The 18,345-nt window shown below is 34.8% G+C and overlaps 1 protein-coding gene across 1 annotated transcript in view; it reads right to left on the reverse strand.

Moving 5' to 3' along the window:
* Positions 1–211: 211 nt before the first annotated feature.
* Positions 212–18,345, reverse strand: part of LOC144976477 (protein fantom-like) — a 69,019-nt gene continuing 50,885 nt past the window's right edge. The window contains 9 exon segments of the mRNA XM_078920768.1: positions 212–473; positions 1,578–1,723; positions 3,451–3,535; positions 7,125–7,314; positions 7,843–8,114; positions 9,258–9,288; positions 10,206–10,231; positions 13,524–13,655; positions 18,121–18,240. Coding sequence (XP_078776894.1) covers positions 361–473; positions 1,578–1,723; positions 3,451–3,535; positions 7,125–7,314; positions 7,843–8,114; positions 9,258–9,288; positions 10,206–10,231; positions 13,524–13,655; positions 18,121–18,240 — 1,115 coding nt within the window. The 3' untranslated portion in view covers positions 212–360.

Below are 18,345 nucleotides of genomic sequence, written 5' to 3' on the forward strand. Positions count from 1 at the left end.
TTAAATTACGATTGTGTAAATCATCAAATGAGAGAGAGAGAGAGAAAGAGAGAGAGAGAGAGAGAGAGAGAGAGAGAGAGAGAGAGAGAGAGAGAGAGAGAGAGAGAGAGGAGAGAGAGAGAGAGAGAAGGAGGGGGGGGGGGGGGGTTACTAATGACTATTGTTTGCTTGGTATTTCATTTAACAGCTCCATCAACCCATCAAGGGGATAGTATACCTCTACATATTTCAGGTCCACAAAAATTAATATTTCCCTCTGAATCTTTAGCCAGTTTATATTTCTTATTTGTAATATAAACAGCTTGCATCGGGATATGAATTTAGACAGAGACTAAGTAAAAAGAGGGCCTTTGGGACTATTCAATACGTCCCAACAATCTGCATCTCTCCTTCCACGGCCTTGAGGACGTCGACACAGGAAACAGTCACCATCATCTGCCCAATCACGTGACTCTCATCATCTGGGTTTAATACTGGAGTGAAATAAGAAATGAATGATATGATATGAGCTCCCGAGTTTGTGTTTGTCTGTGTCGGGGAGGGTGATTAAGGTATTGCATGGATAGATGGACGGATGGGTGGATGGATGGCTAGATGAATGGATGGATGGACCAATAGACAGAGAAATGGATGGATGGATTAGAAGATGGAATAATGTATAAATGGAATGACAGATAGATAAAATTACAGGTGAATAAAAGACATTTGTTACCTCTTATATTTAGAATTAGAAACCACTGAATCACTGATGTCAAGACAGAGTGATCCAGAATCCAAAAAGTAAACTCAAATGATTTGTATCGTAACAAATGTGACAATTTTCATAGTTTGGTATGGAGAGAGTTAATGAAAGTAGATCAACAGCATGGCTTCTTTGAATAAATTTGATTAAAGCTGTGTACAGTGCAGCTGAAGGAAAATCAAAACCATGAACAATGATGCATGTATTGATATATTAGTGCAGTAAGAAGATGGGCAAGAAGATGGAATGGTTAGAGTGCATCATATATGACTCATCACTTTGACAGGTGTACAGATGCACTGGTTAAGAACAGGAAAAATGATTTTTTTGAGCAGGTGCTGTAAGGTGAAAATGTGTTTTGCCAACAGAATTGTTTGGCACACACTGTGTCAGAGGAGATGACAATTCAGTGTAAAAGTAAAGGTATTGTTTTAAAGCCGACATTGAAAGCTTTCATTTGAAATATGGTTTACCTTTGTAGCTGAGTGGTCCAGGCACTGCATTGTGGCCCAGAGGGTTCCGGGTTCGAGTCTTGCTTTAGGCATTTTCTTTTTCTTTTTTATTGGACAAAATAATTAACCCCAGATGTGCTCACTTTGGACAACTTGGGTGAGTCCTGTTGACATCGTGCGTTTGTTTGATGGATTATCTATATTCTCTCATGGAATGTGCACTGATGATGCGTGAAAGTGCATAACATTTTAAAGAAATTTTATTTTGTGTTGCAATTATTTTGAAGTTGTGATTTTGGAGGTGGACTTTTCAGTCAGTCTTCATATATTTTCTCTCTTAAGGAAGCACTGCCTACATGTAGTATTCCTTATAAGATACTTACTGTCGATATTCTGGTCACGAAGATCCTGCCCCTTTGCCAACATGTCTCTCAGACTGACATAAGCCACACCTACATCCTCACATTCTAGCTGTGCCGACTCTCCAGTGGCCAGTTCTGGTGGTTCGCTTACTACAGTGAACTTGATCCTGGGCAAAAATTCAAATAGATCAAAATAAGAAACACTTAGTGTTTACATTCCAGTTAAATAGTAATTGTTTGTGTCTATTTTAAAAAGTAAAAATTACGATTTTTCCACCGAATAACACTACAGCATCAACGTCCCCCCCCCCACCTGCCCAAGATACACAACCACGCCTTCCAAAAATACGAACTTTGAGATCTTTGCAATGTAAGAAATTGAATTTTTTCTTGACCATACCAAACAGAAATTACTAATTACTAATTGAGCTTTTATTTAGTGCAATATCCACTAAACATGCTCAAAGCGCTTTACAAAGGGTCCCTGGCCAACAGAACATTTAACATATAGGACGTGACATGATGCCTGTTCGGCGATAGTACATTTTTTTCAGACAGAAGCTTGTTTGTTGTTTTGTTTTTAAGGGTTTTACGGCGCTTGCAACACATTAAGGTCATATCAGCGCCTGTAAAAAGGAAGAAAATGGGATAGTAAAAAGTTCTAGAGTTACAATTAAAGCACAAAAGAAAAGGTAAGACAAAGGGGAATTGGTTCAAATAGGGAACAGATGTAGATTCCAAGAGCACACCGTCAAAGTACTTAGTTTGAGATCATCTAAAAGTCTCATCCAGACACAAGCACAGGTCCCAACTAAGAGGAATACACTCAAATGTTTACCAATCATACAATATAATATGTAAACTAAACATAATACAATGCATAACAGAGAGATGATTTACAAGGAAAAAAATATCATCTCCCAAAACTATAACTATACATTCGACTGTTTCCCTCCCAGCCAAGGAACTCCGGCAAGGATCAGGACAAAACTAAGTAATCTCATTCCAAGACAATAACAGGAAACAATTGGGAAACGGGTATGGGGGGGATAGAAGACACAGCATGTACCTCCCTGCCCACTATGGAAGGTCAGGATCCCCACCCAGCAGACAGAAGCAATACTGTTAACGGCCAGGTAGTCATTTTACACCCGAGTACAGTGAGAGAATGTGAGTAAAGAGCCTTTTCTAAGGATTCTTCTTCTTCTTCTCCTTCGTTCCCCTCACGTCACATGGTCAGTCCGGTCTGGTGAATGAAGCCCACAGTGGTCCTGAGGTCGTCCTCACTGCCGTACAGCTTCTTTGAGTATGGGGTTGGATTCAACTATGCGCCGAACGAGGCTCGAACCAAGGACCTTCTGATCTGAAAGTGAGTGTCCTACCACAAGACCACATAGCCGGACTGTGATTTGTGGCTATACATTCAATTTCAAGCATCTTATTCACCCAGACATAATACCACTACAAAAAAAAAAACACAATGACATGTATACTTTAATCATATACTGGAGTGGTGGATAGCTCAGACGGTAGAGCCACGCTCTCCCCGGCCAGACAGCGTTGTCATATCAGTAACGTCGCAGGTTCGACCCCCCATCGCCACCGGGAAATTTTAATTCTCTATTGTCTTCTGGCACTTTCCTACTACACTTCATTTCTTTTTATTATCAACATAAGTGCCTGCTCCACTCTCTTTTCTGAATTAATTATATACTGCAGTTATATATTGTCGACATGAATTAGTCCTTCAGAGCCATTAGGCCCATGGAGCCGGAGTTTATCCCAGTTTCTATAACGTGACTGGACAATAGCAATTGCTTTATACCCTTTGGATAGGACACTAGTCTATAGCAAATATTGTTGACATAATGACTATGATTTCAATCAAACCTACCTGCCCTTATCTGGATGATCCGGTAGCAGCATGCTGGCTAGATATTCTCTGCGCTTGTAATTGTGCTTCATGTCCACTTGGATGGCTGAAAAGACGAAATAAAACATAGGAAAACCAATGATAATCTTGATGAAAGGCAAACCGAACAAAGGGTTTTCAAATTTTTAGTTACATGAATTTTACTTCAATTAATTATGAAACGTCTGCTCTAATGATGAGATTGCTCTATCTGGTTTTCCATTATCACATTGCCATGGTATCCAGCTTTTTTCGTGATGGTATTATCATTCTTATTATTAAAATCATTATCATTATAATCATTCTTCTTCTTTTCTTCTTCTTCTTCTTCTTCTTCTTCTTCTTCTTCTTCTTCTTCTTCTTCTTCTTCTTCTTATCATATCAATATCATTATTATTATAATCTTCATCATCATCAACGTCATTATTATCATCATAATTGCAATTATCCTTACAATTATTATATAATTATAATAATAATAATAATAATAATAATAATAATAATAATAATAATAATAATAATAATAATAATAATAATAATAATAATAATAATAATAATAATAAATGGCATTTATATAGCGCTTTACCCCGTTGTCACAGGCTCTAAGCGCTTTACAGTGATATAAAACAAAACATATTACAGTGAGACAAGTGTGAAGGAAACGTGATACGAATTCAATTTAACAACAACAAAATATGAAAATAATATTGCAACATTATGACGTAAAAAGATAAAACTTTAAGCAAGATTTGAACGTTGTCAACGAATCCGAGCATCTCACGTGTGATGGGAGAGAGTTCCAAAAATGGGGGGCCGAAAATTGAAAAGACTGTTCACCTATTTTACGCAATGGCTTAGGTTTGACAAGGATTGATTGGTCATTGCTTGACCTCAAGTTTCTATTGGGGACATATATGTTTAGAAGGTCTTTAATATAGGAGTGACTGTTCGTGCTCAGGGATTTGTAGACAACAGTACAAATCTTATAGGCAACTCTTTTTTCCACAGGAAGCCAATGTAACTCACGGAGAAGAAGAGTTGCTGACGGGTATTTGTTGTTATTGCGTACAATGAGCCTGGCTGCGTTATTTTGAGCAACCTGAAGTTTGCTAATTTTGTCTTTAGCTAAATTCGCCCAAAGGGAGTTACAATAGTCCAATTTAGATAAAACCAGGGAATTAATTAAAAGTTCTGTTATATGCTTTGGTATTAAATTACGAATTTTGCTTATTTTTTTCATTTCTATGTACATAGATTGTATGGTGTTATTCACGTGGCTTGTCATGGAAAGATCTTTATCGATGATGACACCAAGGTTTTTTGCTTTATTTGAAAATTCTATTGTGCTATTTCCGAGAGTAATAGGTGATTTATTTGCCTGTTTAAGGATACTCGGCCTTCCACACATTAAAAACTCAGTTTTACTATCATTTAATTTTAACTTATTGTGGTACATCCAAGATTTAATCTCATTAAAACAGCTCGTAATTCGTTGTATTAAGAACTGTAAATTACTAAGAGGTGCTGAATCATATATTTGCGTATCATCTGCATAAAAATGATAACTCAGATTGAATCTGGATATCACACTAGAAAGGGGCTGCATATATACAGTAAAAAGGACAGGGCCAAGAACAGAGCCTTGTGGCACTCCAAAATTTAGTAAAACTTGTTCTGACTGAACACCATTCACCACGACAGTCTGCTATCGATCCTGTAAATATGATGTAAACCATTTAAGGGCAATTCCTTTTATGCCGAACGTATTTTCTAGTCTTCTTAACAAAATGTCATGGTCAATGGTGTCAAAGGCAGCTGAAAGATCTAAAAGGCATAATACATTGATATTGTTAGCATCAGCATTACATAACAAGTCATTAAAGATTTTAAGAAGCGCCGTTTCAGTACTGTGTTGATGTTTGTAGGCTGACTGAAAGGGTTGTTCCAAACTGTTGTTCTTAAGATGAGATGTTAATTGTGTAAGAACTACCTTCTCCAAAAGTTTTGACAAAAAAGGTAAATTTGATACAGGATGATAATTGTTTAATATATTGTGGTCCAGTGATGGTTTCTTCAGAAGTGGTTTGACGAGGGCACTTTTAAAGCACGATGGAACTTCGCCAGTCAGTATGGATGTATTTATGATTGATGTAATGGATGGTAATAATGTATCGATGGAGCTGGCCAAAAGCTGTGCTGGTAGGGGATCAAGGTCGCAGGATTTAATGGGGGCTTTTTTTATCAACTCGTTTATGAAACTAGGTGAAACTGGTTGGAACTTGTCTAAAGGGGTACCACAGAATGTATTTGTATCTATAAATGGTTCATGCCGATCTAGTTCTGAACGAATGTTATGGATTTTGTCTTTAAAAAAGTTGACAAATGTGTTTGGCAAGTCTCTTTGATTGGTTGTAGATGGTAATGAAGTGCATCTTTCACGTCCAAGTAGATCATTGCAGATGTTAAATAATTGTTTACAAGATTTAGAAGTTTCGAATTTTGAAAGAAAATACGTGGTCTTTGCCTTTTTTATTGTTGTCTTCCAGGCACGAAATGCGTTCTTGAATATTTCACGATGAATCGTAAGGTCTGATGTTTTCAGCAGTCTTTCTGCACTCCGACACTTCGTTTTAGCTTCTTTAACGTCCGACGTATACCACGGAGCATACATGCAGTTGGTGACGGTCCTTGTTTGGAATGGCGCATGTTTGTCAAGCGTTTCGATGAGACAACTATTCCACTGGTCTGGAGAAATCATTGAATTTTTAGTAAGTTTTGTTTCTAAATCGCCTCTGAAATTGTCAAAATTAATGCCTTTAATGTTTCTGGTTGATGTGGTGGTGGTTTCTTGGCATGGTTTTGAAACGTCAAGATTGAAAGAAATGAGGGAGTGGTCCGAAAAGGGGAGATAATCGACGGTGGCGTTGGTTTTTTAGAACTCTGAATTTTCTACAATTACACAATCTAAAATATGACCAGCAGAGTGGGTTGGCGCTGTTACGATCTGGCACATGTTGTTCTCCGATAATAACTCGTGCAATTTAACGGTGTCTGTGACGTTGTCGAAGTGAAAATTAAAGTCGCCGAGTATAATTGAATGGCCAGGACGTGTGTGTTGCAAAGTTAGCATCTCGTTGATTTCCTTCCTAACATCAGGTAATTTTATTTTGTTTTTCTTGTTTGCTGGCGGTCGGTAGATGCAGTTGAAGTTGTATCTTGTATTCTGGAGGGATAATCTAAGATCAATGGCCTCCATTGTTTTGCAGCGCATTTCGAGGATTTCCACATGTTTAGATAATTTTGTTTTATAAAATACGCCAATGCCACCCCCTCGCTGATCTTTCCTTGGATACGATCTAAATTGGTACCTAGGGGGTGTCATAGCTTTTTCAACTGGGTCGTCTCCAGACTGTGAGAGCCATGTCTCTACTAGAAATAGTATGTCGAAGTTCTTCTCCGTTAATAAATCGTTTAATTCTTCGGTTTTGTTACGGCAGGACTGTGCATTCAGAAGACCAATAACAATGTTATTGTTGTCGTTTGTGAAACTGAATATAATGAAACAAACCTAAACCATATGAACATAAATCTAACCGAGGTTTGAAAATAAACATTTCAAAAGACATCAACAAAGATTGGTAGGAATCAAAACTTACAATTGCTGAAATTGAATGCAATGGACTGGTAAGGTCGAGGTTTGGGCAGGGAAAATGGCGTCTCCGTCATCTCAGGGTCCACATCATAGAATCGGTATTCCACAAACAACTGCTTGACACTGTCATTCTGCATGGGGGGTGAGTCCTCCTCTAATGACAACTCAGAGATGACAATGGTCACCGTGTCAGCCTAATGCAATAAGTCAAAAAGTGATTATTAATAAATTTGATGATGTTGATAATAATAATAACAATAATAATAATAATAATAATAATAATAATAATAATAATAATAATAATAATAATAATAATAATAATAATAACATATTAGTAGTAATAATAAATTCTTTAAATAAAAATAGGGTTGGGGGTGGGGAGGGTCAAAATTGCTTCGCACAATCTGTTACATTTTTGCCAACGAGCACAGAATTACTAGCAAATCTAAAAAGGATATAAAACTATGCTTCACAGATTGATATATATGAGTAACTTGCAAATCTTTCTTAAATTAAGAGTATTCTATCACCCGTTGACTCAAATAATTATTTATATAAACTGCTAGGGCATAATTATAGGTCTTTGGTGTTGGGATGATGATGATGATGAAGATGGTGACGATGATGATGATGATGATGATGATGATAATGAAAATGATAATAATGATAATAATAATGAGACTGTGGGTCACATTTAAAGATTTAAAACATCGTGTACTCACCCCCTTTGGTTTCTTCGTCCTCTGTTTTGTGGATGGAGGTGTCTGCACCATCATGACTCCCTCACTGTCCGACTCAATGATGGGGGGTTCAGATTCCTCAGACACCTCAGAGTGTCGAGCTGAGCTCACGGGTGGCTCCGAGTCCCTGAGAGTGGAGCCTATGTCCTCTTTGAGGGTGGAGCCAGCTCCCTCATCCTCTGCTGTCACTTCCTCTGTGATTTCCTCCTCGACTTCCTCCTCCTCAATCTCCTCATCATCATTGTTTGGAGTGACTGACAAAAGAAAAAAAAAGTTTAAAGAATTCTTGTTGGTGCTTCACAATATTAAGAAGTTTCGGATTAGTAATTTAGAGAGGACTGTTTAATAACTTCTCTTTACTCATCTTTTTATACTTTACGTGTAGATGAAACGAAATTGACGTCACTCAGATTTTTATTATTGTTTTTAAACAACCGTTTTAATGATTAGTTCTCACTAAATTCTATTAATCAGACTATCAATGTTTAAGATTACAAATAGTTTTGTGTTTTTGTACGTTATTTCTGTCTGGCAGATGTTATGGGTATTTTACCTAAATGCATAGCATCAATAGTATTTTGATTCTCTAGTGTCTCTTATTGACTGAAGAAGGATTTCAGCCCAAACTGCTCTGTGTTGAGTATTTAATTACTTTTTTTTTTGTTCAATAGTTTAATATATTGATTCATGTGCCTTTAAAAATAAATCAACAAAACCCTCAAACTAAGAGGGGGGGGGGTTGAGAACCTTGGAGATACCTGTAGCTATGACACAACGAGCAATTCAATATTTATAAAATTCTCCCTCCTTCCCAATCAAAATTATCTGTATTATTTGAATAACTAGAATAAACTTTCTACTTATAAAGCTATGGCTATGTGTGGCAAATTAAAGATACAGTATTCCATCACCAGTGAAATACAAAATAAAGACTTTGACATATTGTACGAACTAGCATGGTTGGATGCTTCACATTTTATTCCAATACTTTTACTGACCATTGACAATGCACACACAATATGATGCTTTATACAATAATTTCTTTATAACACTTTCACTGCATTTGAAATGCACTTTAAATTATTCTGATTTTTAAAAAAACATTCTCTCATTATTTCATTTCAAATTTCACAAGAATTTTTGGATTTTTTAATTTTAATTTTTTTTTTTTTTGTGTTGCCGAAGTTAGTGGTGACATTGTGCTTCTTACTTGTATTTCTAACACCTCACAACAAATGTTATGATCGAAATTGTTCTTTATAGTTATCTAGATGTTCATATTAATATAATCTTTAGTTTACTGACAAAGGTGTTAAGATTTTACATAGAGCAGTATGGAGGACTGTGTCACATTATGGATGTTTCGATGTTTCATCTTCATTGTGCACCAAACTTACCTTCTTCAGCAGCAGATTGAGAGTGATGAGACTGAGGAAGAAAAACATTGGAAGAAACTTGTAAATTTACTAATCGGAATGAAGAAATCTCTCTGCTCCTGTATGTGTTATGGTTATCTGTCTGTCTGACTGTCTCTCTCTCTCTCTCTCTCTCTCTCTCTCTCTCTCTCTCTCTCTCTCTCTCTCTCTCTCTCTCTCTCTCTCACACACACTCTTCCCCCCTTTTTTTTTCTCTCTTCCTATTTTTTTTCTGTCCCTCCATTTCCTTTTTGTCATAAAGGTATCGTTTCTGTTCTTTCTTTCCAGTGAGTAAAAGCAAATTTTTTAATATTTTGGAGAAAATGTATAGCGCTCTGTCAAATTATACACCAATGTATGTGTAGCTAATGATCGGGCTTTCAATGGTTTGTCTTGTTATAATGTCAAGGAATGCTGGGCCAGGTTAGTGAATGTATGGATGACAATGATAGTAAAAGTTTGGATCCAACATTGTGTCTCTGTGAAAGACCCTCTTGTCTTATGCTCGAGTCCTTTGAGGATAGGTATCTGGTAGAGCATTTATATAGCACAATATCCACTAAACGTGTTAAAAGCACTTTACAAGGCGACCGCAGACAACAGCAACACTTAACATGCAGGATGAGACATGACACGTGTTAGGTGATAATACCATTTTTTTTTCTCCAACACAAATAATGCTGTTAACGGTAAGGTACTCACTTTACACCTGAGTGTGGTGAGAGAATGAGAGCAAAGAGCCTTTCCAAGGACTCAACAACGCGCCGCTCAGAACGAGATTTTTATAAATTTATTCATATATCTTTTCTATATTAGTAATGTGGAAACATGAAAATTCACAACATAAATATGCGTGTTCATTTAATCACTTTAAACTGTCTGTTCTACTCCCAATAAATTTCTATATCTTATTATTTTTCTACTACTTACCAGTGGTGTAATTGTTCCTGATTTAGCTGTGGGGAGGAAAAATAAGACTAAAAGAATGAATCATTAACATAAAACTTTTGTTTTCATTGATGACCTAGGTGTTTAATATAGCTACCTAAGTTACATTTTCAATAATCCATGTAGCATTTTTATACTAAAGCGATCAGAGCTAAACACACCTTGGTCACATTTTCAATGATTTTTTTCCCCTGCCAATTTGAGGCAAGCATAGGAATCAATGATATTAACTCAATTGCTAATTATTTTCATGACAAAAAGAACTCATTGCCTATATTTCAATATCTTCAAGTTTATTCTTCATAAAATTTTGTAGGTGGAATCAAACTTAGGCTAAGTTTCTTATAAAATGAAATGAAAAAAAAAACAAAAAAAAACTAATTATAATTTCCTCTCTGGATTTACAAAGTCTTTCCTATCTTCTGTATATTTAATAACATTTATTTCTTTAAAATGATGTTTTATCATATGTAACCCCCCTCCCCCTCCCCCCGCTCTATATTTTCTCCACATTTTGATGTAAATTTGTCTATTTCCTGATTACAGGAAAGGAAAGTTGTGAAAGCTTCATAATATGATTTGCCTTTTCATCCTTACTAACATACAGCATATATTTAAAAGTAATATTTTAAATAAAAATAAAGATCTAGACTTTTTAAAAATAATTATTATTATAGTACATACAGACATGCAACAAGCAAGAATTAAATAAAAAGAAATCCTAAAAAATACTTTAAAAAAATAAAATAAACAAAACAAAACAAAATATTGACCAAAAAAAAATTAAATAGAATTAAAGAAACCTAAATGAAAATTATAATTTTTTTTTTTTTAAGAATAGTCAATATATATTAACTGCTGCAAAATAGATAAAGTATGATAAACTCACAAAAAAAAAAAAGAAGCAAAACAAAAGATTAGATTTTATCTAGACGGAGACGAACAGTTTTATTATTTTCTTTGAAAAAAAATTTCTAAATCAATTTATTTTTTACAATTTTATATCTCCCTTCCTTTTGTTAAAATTAACCGTACACAATTTGATTAAATCAGTACAAGTCCGCACAGGATGCAAATGATGTAAAAGTATACGACACAAAAGTAGAAGTAGTATGAGGAGTATGTAGCAGGTAAACATAAACAGCTTTGGTTAAAATTATAGAAAATGACGACAATTATATGAAAGTGAAGAATTTTCCAAACACGAAAAGCTGTCAAAAAATCCATATATTATATATAAAGCTGTAAAGTTAAACAGTATAAGCGAGATATTCATATTAGTAAAATTGTAGTTTGCGCAGTATGCAATAAATTAAATTTAGATTATGCAATTAAATTAAAATTGGCATATAAAGGGGGGGGGGGGGAGTCTTAAAAACATGGATACACATAAATACAATATGGGATGGAATAATTGTAAAAAAAGTTAAAGTTTGAAAATCTAACAAGATTAAATTATTTTCAATGGGAAATTCATCATTCGTTCACATTATTGATAAATGGAAAAACCTGAAACATCATAATTTGTCTCTGTAATCAAATGGGAACTTGGATTTAATTAATCATTTTATTTTTAAAAAATCTTATTCCAGTTTCTAGCAGCAACATCAACATTTTTTATCTGCTATCTCCACTTATTACATATAAAATATAATCAACTATATAGAATAAAAAAAAAAAAAATATATATATATAAAACTAAGTAAGGAAATTGATATGGATGAAATTCAGCGGTTTTATCAATATCCCACATCTAGTTTTAAGTATCGTTTGGTAACTTTAAAATCTGAATAGAAGGTGATTTCTCATTGATTATTTTCTATCTCTAATCTTTCAGTCAGTGTTTGTCCCTTTACCGATAACATCTCGCTTGTTGAAGATTTTTTGTCAAAATCTTATACATAATTTTCTTTTTGATCAAAAAAAGGAAAAAATAATAATTTAATAAATTTAGAAAACATTTTTTGTTTGTTTTTTTTAAAGAAAGGAAAAAAGTGTATTCTCTATTTTTTACTCGAAACATTAAGTGTGTCAGTGTAAATTAAATTGCATATACTAGGGTGGTTTTTACACCTTCCAGCTTATTTAATGGATGAAAGAACTGCCACAGTTAGGAACTCTATCTACACTGCCACATTAAGGCAATCTACCCATGGTATGTAAAGCCTCTTCCAATAGGGTATAACACTTGGTATAAGTAGGGTATGATATTGTAGTGAAAAAAACGTTTACTACATGTATAGATAGATTGAGATGACCTGATAACATGTCGGTCTTAAACAGAGAAGAAATATATATTTCTTTAGGAGTAGAAGGTTTTGGGGTTTGTTTGGTTATTTTTTGGTTGTTTTTCTCTCAACAACTTGAAGTTTTCTAGCCAAAAATAAATACCATATGAGGCTTTTTGTCAGTATACAGCAGTTTAGGTCTTACAACCATTATAATGTGAAAAGCTCCTCAATCAATGCAAGGAGCAATAGGGATGACAGAGATCATCAAACGTCTATTTAAATTGAATATTTTTATCATTATTTTAGGTTTGTACAATTATTTTTTTTTAAAGAATGTATTAAAACTACCACCTGGTGTCATGAATCCAATTCTATTGCAACACAAGAATATACTTTTTTTATAAACAATTGACTTCAGACTTAACAGATATTCTCTAATTATTATACAATCTTTACATGAAACAATCAAATGAAATAATTACTCTAAAGACTTTATTTCAGTTTATTTCTCATCAATGACCTTAGGAAATGATGTGGTTTCTCGTGGTAAGGATGGAGGGTCGAGGCATCAGGGGATTAAAGAAAAAAAAGGAAATAGAAGCCCTTGTCAAAATAGGCAAATTGAATTAGGAAAAAGATTAAGTGACAAATTCTATGACAAAGCACCATGCATGCATACAGGAAGTGATATCAGTTGACTAAATCTTGTTGGCCAGAAACACAGAATGAATTACACTAGAAGCTTTTTTGGGGGCAAGATGGATGAGGATTGGCTCTGACTTAACGTAGAACAAAGCACCATGCAGGCATTATATAGGAAGTGGAATCAGATGAGTAAATCTTGTATGCCAGGAACGCATAATGGATTACAGTGGTGGAAGCAGCTTGGGGCTAGATGGTTGGAATTGATTCTGCCTAAAGTAGAACAAAGCACCATGCAGACATACAGTACAGGATGTGATGACTATCCATAGTCTGTCAGAACATTGACAGCGTGAGTTACACTGAAAGCAGATTCGGGGGATGGATAGGGAAGTGGGATGAGAGAGAAACAGAATTTTTGCCTTACAGTGAAACACGCCTGATTTGGAGCTAGGAGTCCTGGCCTTGGGGACAGGCCGGAGTGATGACTGCATTTCAGACTGGTGGTGGTTGCCTAGGTGACCGGCAAATGTCAGTTGTTTTCGTTTCCTCCCAGGCTCTGTTGTTGTTGTGCATGGAAGGTTTGTGAATTAATTAGTAGAATGACTGTGATGACTTATACAAGAGGAGTCGCCACACAATGACTGTAATGCAACACATATACTAATACGTCAAGATATGGTGATCAGCTGGGTAATAGTGGACAGGAAAACAGGTCGATGTTATAATAGACAGCTAAAAATAAAAAATGCAGATAAATTTTGCCGACAGTCATTTGGCCACACAATAACTGAAAAATAACAGAGTGATGCCTCAAGATCTCTGAAATCTTTGTGTTCATATATTTTATCTAAATTGAAGCACACATTATATGACCTGTCACTCTTAAAATAGATATTTTCATTAAAACAAATATAAAACAAGATATTTTCAATAAAACAAAACAAAAAAAACCCCCAAAAATAAAAGAAACCCAAACAATATATATTAATCATAAATGAGAGCTGGAACCTATTTACTTTAGTACTCGTTGAAAACTCAAGCAAAACAGTTTTCGTTAATACTCTTTATAAAAAAAATAAATTCTGGTTATACAGTAAAAACCGGTTAACCCGAAATTCAAGGGACTATGTATTCTATTTCATTAAAACATATTTCGGTTTAGGCATAGCTCCAAATGATATCATGATTTTCCAGGGGTATTATTATTCCAATGCTATCATTCATCTCACTGTCAAATACAATACATCACATTAAATTGTTCAACTGTGTGACTTTGTGGTTAAGAAGTGTAGTCCGTTTGTGTGGGCATGTGTGTGTGTGTGTGGGTGGGGGGGGGGGGTGTACGTGTATTTGCCCACAAATGAGCATAGTGGAAGTAGGTACCAAAGAGAGCAACAGTGTTATAACTCCAACATCATTTTTATGGGGTTACAACATTACTGCTCTCAACCAGCTAATTGTGTTTTCACCATCTAGTAAGAATGGAGGGGCGCAGTTGGGGTTGGATTGGTCGGGAAGGGGGAAGTGAGTGGGGGAGTGGAGAGGCCACAGAGACAAATAAGGCGTTGTTTTTAAGTGTGGTAAGGGAGGGGGGGGGGGGGGGAGTTTCTGGTGAAGTGGAGAGGGCTTTAGAGGAGGTGTGTGAGGGATGTTGAATGGATACAGGACAGCACTTTGGGTAACAGTTGTTACAGGAATTTTGTTTGGTTATTGAATTTTTTCTTAGGTTATTCGATTATTTGGCAATTTCTTTTCGGGTTACAGATATTTTGAGCACAGTGGCTTTCGGTTTACTGATACTTTTAACAGAAATAAAGAGAAAAAAATGACATCTTGATTTCTTTTATGTCTATACAAGTTTGGTTTAAGCGGTTCTTATTGTATTATTTTTTAATTAAAAGAGGAAAAGATGAAAATCTAAATCGAAATTTATTCATATAAAGGACAGGTTTATGATTTACAATGAGATAAAAAAAGAAGAAAAAAAAACAAACCGACAAACACATTAAAAAGAAAAACAACTCTCCATCTGGTAAAAAATTAGAGAAACAAACATAATATTTGGCTGAAATATGTGTTAGAAGCTTAAAAGACAAAAATGAAAAAAACTAAAATGAGATTAATATGATGACCTGTATGGGGAAAAGAGCTACAAACACAATAAGTTAGTCACACTCCTGTCATGAACTGCATTGCAAAAGAAAAACAAAATTAGTCCTTCAGCACAATCAGTCCCATGGAGCCGGACTTTATCCCAATTTCTACAGCGTGAAATGAACGATGGCGATTGCTTGCTACCCTTTGGATAGAACGCTTCTCTATTGCAAAGAACTTTCCACCAGATCTAACAGATTCAGCTATCCAATCACTGATGGGTGGACAGGGGGGTCAGAAAAAAATATCGACTTCACCTGGGATTGACCTCAGTCCCGTTATTTGTGAAGCGAGTGATCTACCTACTGAGCATATCAGGAAACCCCCCCCCCCCCCCCCCGATTGTAAAAGAAAATATAGTTTTAATATTCCCTCACCAACTATACAAATCTTTCCCTAAGGGCAACAAGTTTTAATCTCTAACATCATTTGAGAATCAATAATTGCGTATCTAACAAAAAAAAAAACAAACAAACAAAAAACAACCCAATCCCCCATCCCATAAATATTGTTTTCATTTTCCATCTATTACAACTGTTAAAAATGCTGAACATCTTAAAAGTGATAATTGTTTATTCATATCATGCTTTGTTGATCTCTTACACTCGGTTACGTGTTGCATTCAACACATTTTTTTCTTACACTTTTTTCTCTTTGTCAATCTTTTTTCTGTCTTTTGTTTTCGGTATAATGAAATCTAAAATTAAAAATAACTGTGAATGGCAAATTTATGATCAGGGGTTAAAATGGTTAGGGTTACTACTGCACTCTGGTGAATAAAATCGTGTAAAAACAACTGTTTTTAATACAAATTTAAATCAGTTATTTTAACACCATTTAAAACATCTGTTTTTAAGACACATTAAGAATACAGCTGTTTTTAAAATGCAAACAGTAGAATAAATAAAAAAAACCCAAAAACAACCACCTCAAATGAATAAATAAAAGAAAGAACATTGTGTAAAAAAAAATAATAAAAATAAAAGATAGTTCTACATAATACGACAAAAAAAAAAAAAAAAAAAAAAAAAAGAGAAAAAAGATTCTACTTCAGTCTACACTGATGATTAATGACTACCTTACAACCAAGAGGGTTTAAGTTAAAGTTACTGGTTTATCATTGATATCTATATCTTTTTTTACACTTAATCCTTGGCCTCAACTTTTTATTGTACTGGAAGCTGCTGCGATAAAGTAATTGTCCAAGAAAAACTACCAGCTGACAGAATAGGCATTGAAGGTCCCAGATAAATTTCAACACATTTTTTCACACATACAGGATCATCCGAAATGGATAAATGACTAGAGTGACTGGTATATGTGTGGTGTGATAATTTTTGTTATAATATGTTACAGTGAATGACATAATCAGTCGGATGGGTTTGAACTGAGATATTGCCAAGTTTAGTTATAAATAACAATGTGAAATTGAATGTAAGCTTCAATTTAATATACGAAAACAGATAAATGGACGTTTCAGGTTTCGCATTTATCATTCATCCTGTTTTGTTCATAACGGGGAAACCCGAAATGTCCATTTTATCTGTTATTGTATATTAAATTGAAGCGTAGATTCGATTTCACATTGTTATTTATTTCTTTGGGCTTCGAGGAGCAACATTTACATTACCAAGTTTAGTTAGAAGGTCAATTTTGATCAAAATGAGTTCTTGTCATGAAAGATTAAATCAACCATTTTTGTACATCTTCGGGGAAATATCAAAGCTTAATTTCACTTCTAAATATTTTTTACAGCTAGTCAAGTTGAAAAAGTATGAAATTTGAGAAAAGTAGCTGGAAACCTTTCCCATACATTTGACCACAACTTCATGAAACATTTACCTCATTATAAAGATTAAAATGCTCTGGTGAGCACATACTCTCAGAAAATGCAAAAAATGCAAATCCAAAATTTTCACCATCCGACTGATTATGTCATGCACTGACATATATTTGCGGTGATGGGCAAACTGTATTTTTTGCATCTTATAAACTTGAACTTGAGCTAGAACTCGAAGCTGAAAGTGATTATTGTGCTCTCGAACACAATTATATAGAAAAAGTATGCACATGTGCCTAAACACTGACATTGAGATTATCTTTAATAATCATTCTTCAATTTTTCTTGAGAATTTGACTTTAAAAAAAAAAAAATTCTTTAAATGTTCTATCTAATTCCATTCAAGAGAATCAACATTTTTGTCAGGGAACGTAATTCACAAAAGGCAGAGAAAACCTTTTGAAAGGAATGTTTTTTATTACACAGCAATTTAATGGGATGCTGATATATATAGAGGAATTGAGATGAATTAAAGTCTTTGAAATGCTTTATATTTAATGATTAACAAAAACTGAAGAGAGCTAGGGGACTGAAGTTTTGGGACAAGTTGTGTTGTGAGAATAAAATTGAAGGGTTAGAGACGAGAAAGTGTCTTGCCAAAAATCAGAATTTCAAGAAAAGAAAAATCTGTATCAATTCACAATCCAAGAATTAAATCATATTTTACACTAAATGCTCGATAACAGAAATGGTACAGTTCCAAATTGGAGACACAGCTACTGGTAAGTAGAATTTATTATAATCAATTTTCCTATCAAAGGTACACTTCAAAAGTCTGAAAAAAAAATGAGTTCAGCTAAAATTGGATCTTACAAAGAGTGTCTTTGAGTACAATAAAATAAATGTTAAGGTATAAACCAAATCGTTGACTTTAACTTAAACAGCCCCTTGGTGTTTTGTAGAGAAATTGTTAAACGAAATGGCATTATACATAGGACAAAAATGATATGGATATAAATGAAATAAATACGAAGGCACTTGGTGTGAGTTAAGCTGACAGAGAAAAGGGCCAGAAAGTGGTTGATACCTTCCTCTGATCCAGACTCGATCTGGAAGGAAGAGCGAGAAGGAGTAGGACGCTCCTTCAGCTCCTCCCCTTCCTCGCTCTCCTGGTCTAGCATTTCCTGTGTTGACAACCCTGGCTCACCTGTGAGTTTGTGTGTGTGTGTGTTTGTTTGTTTGTGAGTGAGAGTGTTTCGAGTGGATAAGTGCGTGCATGTGTGTGTGGTGTGTGTTTGGGTAAGAATAGTTA

Source organism: Berghia stephanieae, chromosome 7 (assembly GCF_034508935.2).
Source record: "Berghia stephanieae isolate SIO BIC M18660-M18661 chromosome 7, UCSD_Bste_1.3, whole genome shotgun sequence".
Lineage (NCBI taxonomy): Eukaryota > Metazoa > Mollusca > Gastropoda > Nudibranchia > Aeolidiidae > Berghia > Berghia stephanieae.